Source organism: Prosopis cineraria, unplaced genomic scaffold (assembly GCF_029017545.1).
Source record: "Prosopis cineraria cultivar Desert tree isolate PC_DT_omini unplaced genomic scaffold, ASM2901754v1 PC1, whole genome shotgun sequence".
In the NCBI taxonomy this organism is placed as follows: domain Eukaryota; kingdom Viridiplantae; phylum Streptophyta; class Magnoliopsida; order Fabales; family Fabaceae; genus Prosopis; species Prosopis cineraria.
This window is the reverse complement of record NW_026555332.1, coordinates 51,709,986-51,714,959: the sequence shown is the minus strand read 5'-3', so window position 1 is coordinate 51,714,959 and position 4,974 is coordinate 51,709,986. Positions and strand designations below refer to the sequence as shown.

The window sequence follows — 4,974 nt, the reverse complement described above, 5'->3', positions numbered from 1 at the left end:
TATTATGAGGAGTTAATTTTTTTTACTAACCCAATTTTTTAATTGATTTTGTTTTTTCAAAAATCAAAACGAAGCTAAGGCCTATTTGTTGGTGATAAATCGGAAAGTGGGGTGTGTGTGGGTCACCACTCGCCAAAGGCATCTGCTATCCCTTTCAAGTTTCAATCGCAGCGTCGCTTTCGTTCGCTTGCGTTATGGCTCTCGTCACTTTGGCTGCTTCTTCTGGGTCTCACTTTCCTTCCTTCTTCCAGCCCCAGTCACGTTAAAGTCTCTTTATATATATATATATATATATATATATATATGTACACATATTTCCTTCTTATAATAAGGTAGAATTGAAATTGATAGATTTGATCAATTTAAATTTTGAATTTTAAATATTATATTTAAAATTTTTTATTTAGACAGTGTAATGAATTTTAAAAATAAAAAAATGAGTTAAGAATCGAAGCAAAAAAAAAATTTAGAAGGAATAAGACTATTTTTATTTTTTAATTGGTGAAATATGAGAAATAGTGAAAATGTAGGGAATAAAGTATGTGAACTTTCAAATAATCAGAGTATAAAATACATTTAAAATTATGAATAAGTTATAACAAAACACATTTGATTTGGATCAAATCCAGGAAACAAATTTATGTATTCAAAGAAGTATTTACTTATTTAGTTGAAATCCAAGATCAAAATCCTCACACATCGAAGTGCACCCGAAACGTTTTTTTTTTTTTTCCATTCATAATCCTGCATCATCATTTAAAATTAATATGACACAAACGAATCAGTTCAACTTTAATAACCTGAACAACGCGGATATGAATATTTCGTTATGAGATTTTTTAGATCAGCATGGAATCCAGATTTTACGGGATGCTTCAGCTTGCTGATATTTACTCCTTAACTACAGGCCCTAGAATATTTGAAACTTTCAATTTATTTTTTGGCCAACATTCTTTTTTAACTTTTTAAAATGGTGCATCTTAATTCCTGTAATTAATAAGAATTGGCTGTAACCATTAGTTAGTCAAAAAATGACAGAAATTAACATAAAAAATTACACGAAAGGATTAATAAATTTTTTTCAATCCTTGTATACTATCTTTTGGGTTATTTAGTGTGACTTTTTGGTTATTTTCGAATTCGAAGTCCTTTTATGTTTTTTTTTTGTCATCTAGCAATTAGTCCCTTCGTTAAAAAATATAAAGTATTTTTAATCAAATCTCATCCGCTAATAAAATAGGTGGCTATATACAAACTAACCCTATCTTTTCATATTTATCCCTATTAAATATCATATAATAAATATAAAGTCATTCATTAATAAGAGTATTTTTAAAAAAGATAATAATTACATTTTAAAAAATTAAAAATATTTTATATTTTTTAATAAAAGAAGTAGTTTTTATTAGAAAATAGCGCTTAAATATACTATTTTAGAAAATTGAGAAAAAATATTGTATAAAATAAATTTAAGATCATGTGTAATACTACATATCACAATGGCGTAAGCCGTTGAGCTCATCAAATAAATCTTCTTTTATAATTTTATTGAGATGATCGGAAGTTGGAACTGCCCAAGCAAATCTATTTCAATCAATGGGTTTAGCGAACTCACGAGGACCTTCCCGTATTAAACTGTCCTTGTCCACGTGGATTCATGCCCTATTTTGCGCCAAAGAGTAGAATTTAAAACCATGAACAATGTTTTGTAGATTGAGGAGAAAAAAATTCTCTTGAATAACACTGGGCTTTACAATATAATGTTAGACTTCATCATCTGATCTTTTAAATTATTAAATCAAGTTCCTTCCCTCAATCAAGGAAATACCAAAAAGAAAAATAAATAAATAAACACGCGCTAGGGTCAAGAACCGAAGATGTTATTTTAAGAGAAAAGAGACAGGACAACATCAGCATCTTGCTGGAGGATGAAGACTCTAGCCAGCTTGCTTATATCACACGAGCACGATGTTTATCTAAAATAAAACTTACTATTGCCTTTCCAATTTAAAGTAAACACTCTTTCTGTCATGATTATATGATAGTTTTAAAATCTTACTTGTTCTTAAACATGAGATATAAATGTGGTGGTTAATTTTTCCTAACCTTGCTCTCCTTAATTGCAACGGCTTGTTGGCATACTTCAGTATTTTATTGCTATAATTGATTTTAATAAATGAAAAATCACAAAATTATACATTTCTTTACAAATTTAAGATAGCAACTATAAAACCAGCTCTTAACTTTTTTTTTTACCCCGTATTATTAAGACAGGAGAGTTAAATATACCGGTAGTTCCAATTCCAAGTTAGACAAAAATGGCAATTTTATATTCCCGACGAACAATCGTATATAACTTAACTTTAGAGACGTCTCAACTCTCAAGACCAGAATGGCACTAGTGTTTCGGTATTTCGATCCCTAGCTACCTAATCCCATTGCGTTGTTTATTGCCCCATTAATCCGTTGACTTGAGTAAACCCTTGTTGTCGTTTAGTCGAAATATCAAGGCGTTGATCAGAAATTATTCCTTGTATATTTATATGTGTGTGTGGGCAGCTTTAAACTTGTTATTCAACCATTGAAATATGGGTAAAATACTAAAATTGTCCACGAACAATATATCATTAAAAAATATCACAAAACCAAACATTAATTCAGAGCAAAAGTGCTCGTCAACGTGGTGATTCCATGTAATATTGCTTTCCGAAGCATCAATATACGGCTAGTAACTTCACAGATCTGGCTTCCTGTTCCCAGTCTTCTTCCCTTCTTTCAATAGCATGGCATTAAAATTTTACCAATACTCTTCTCTACAAATTCGAACCATTGCCTGAAATAACGTTGATAGCTGGCCATGAAATGGAAATATTTGAGGCGGACACAGACATGGTTTGTCAAAGATGTAAAGTTAAAAGGAAGTGATAAAAAGCAAATCTAACCCCCATGTTAGCTGTGTGCATTATTCATTGAAAGTGAAACATCAAGTGTCCTCTAAATTTGAACCCCAAAAAGCGCCTCACCGCTTTAATTTCTATCATTTTTCTCTCTTTCTTTTTGAATGCAGGCCCCCCCTTCCCCACATCCGATTCCTTCATTTGGCGTGAAAGTAGGAAACTTTTAACACATAAAATCAAATCCCAAGTCACATATACAGACACCTCCTCCTTTCAAATTGTCTGTTCTAAACCCGCATACACACAACAAAAGGAAGCGAAGCTTAATTTTAATTTGTTTACAAAACAAGTCCCCTGAGACCAGACTTGCCGATCGATCACTCTGGTCCTTTCCCTTTTGGTGTTTAATTATTTTTCAATCCAGATTAAACCAGAAATAACACGTGGGATGTAATGGGATAATTGGGAACTTAATTATCTTGCTGTGCGAGGGCAAGATCAGAGAGAGAATGTGCCAAAGATACCAACACCACATTGTTGACGGTACTGCTACATAAACATGGAATGGCATTGATACATAGGTAATGATATCTAAATTATCCAATACACCCCCAGATAGACTATGTAACAAGAAAAATCTAAAAGGAAAAAAGGGTTAAAGAAGCACTAGAGTCACTTCCTTGCCAAATTTACAGACCGACTCTAACCCATCTTCCACTCCAGACGACTGGGACCCCAATTAAGCCTATGAAAAGGCAAAAAAATTGGGACATAACGTAACGCAGAATCTCACATAACTTCCAAGAAGACTCCAGAGTGGGAAAGCTCGCCAAAGTTTCAAAATCTAAACCTGCGGAACCGATACTAGCACCATCCACTACCCCGACGGAGGGTGCGAAAGGAAGTGGGGCCGACCCTGAGAACCCAGCCCCGGCAGCCGCAGACGCGGGTCCCACCATCTGCTGCTGGTGATGATCCAGCAAGAATGCGGAGGTGTCCAGCGTCGGCAAGCCCCCTGCTCCGCCGCTCACTGGCACGCGGTTGCCCAGTCGCTGTGGCTCCGGCTTCAGGATCGGTGCCATTGGCATCTGCGAGTTCCCCAGCCTGACGCCGGTCACCTGCTGCACCATCTGCCGGAAGTTCGCCGGGTCCGCTGTTATGAAAGTCGTCTGCGATCTCTTCGACGCGCGTGACTTGCGCTTCGACACCTTCCCTCCAGCAACCGGCGGAATCGAGCTCCGCTGGCGTTTCGGTACCGCGTCCTGGTCCGAACCTGAAAGACCCGAAACCGTTGGGGTCGGAGACGTATCGGGTTTGACGAGGTCCATGAACGGAGAAATCGTGTCGGATGTCAGCATCTCCGGATTGGTGCCGGAGAGCGATTTCTGCAGCGCTTTCGTGAGCGTTTCGGTCTCGCGAGAGAACGCGTCAGTAAACCAGGATTCAGCGAAGGGGGGTCGGAAGGTCCAAGGGTCGATACTGGCCAAATTCTCCGAAGACGCCATGGGATATAGCTGGTTCAAGCAGCAGAGTGCCGAGAGTCGCAGGAAAGTCGAACAGTGAAGGGAATCAAACAGAAACGATGCTCAGAGCATTTTGCGATTGGAATAGGTGATTCTATTACAAAGGGGAGGAAGAAGGCAGCAAGAAACTGTGGAAGTGAAGGAATGTGTACGGCTGAGGAGAACAAAGATACAACGAAGGAAAAGCAAAATGGGAGGAGAAGAGAGCGAGAAAGGGGCGTGATAAATAGGGCGGTGAAAGGAGAGGGGGAGGGCATTATGGGGAATGAAGAGAAGGTTGGAAAGAAACCGCGTTGTTCGGGGGACGAGCAGACACGCGTCAGCTTGTCCGTGCGACTTTTGGCTGAGCTGGTTGGAGTTGGGAGCGATCAATAATTTAACCCAACCGTGATTCACTAGCACCTGCTTTACCTCTAACATTATAACTCCACGATCTTAAATTATAAAATATTTTTGTATAAAATTATATATTAATAAATTTTATTAAACACATTTTATAATTTTATTTTTTAAAACCTCTAATATTATTACTCCTCCATCTTGAATTATAAAAT

The 4,974-nt window shown here is 37.2% G+C and overlaps 1 protein-coding gene across 1 annotated transcript; it reads right to left on the bottom strand.

Annotated features, from left to right (window-relative positions):
- Positions 1 to 3,409: 3,409 nt before the first annotated feature.
- On the bottom strand, positions 3,410 to 4,619 carry LOC129322772 (calmodulin-binding protein 25-like). The gene has a single exon (XM_054969147.1). It carries the CDS (start codon positions 4,400 to 4,402, stop codon positions 3,587 to 3,589), a length of 816 nt encoding a protein of 271 aa, XP_054825122.1. The 5' UTR covers positions 4,403 to 4,619; the 3' UTR covers positions 3,410 to 3,586.
- Between the last annotated feature and the right edge of the window lie 355 nt (positions 4,620 to 4,974).

What these genes read in the sequence shown, in the direction of transcription:
- LOC129322772 (XM_054969147.1), bottom strand. Translation starts at nt 4,402, where the DNA reads ATGGCGTCTTCGGAGAATTTGGCCAGTATCGACCCTTGGACCTTCCGA.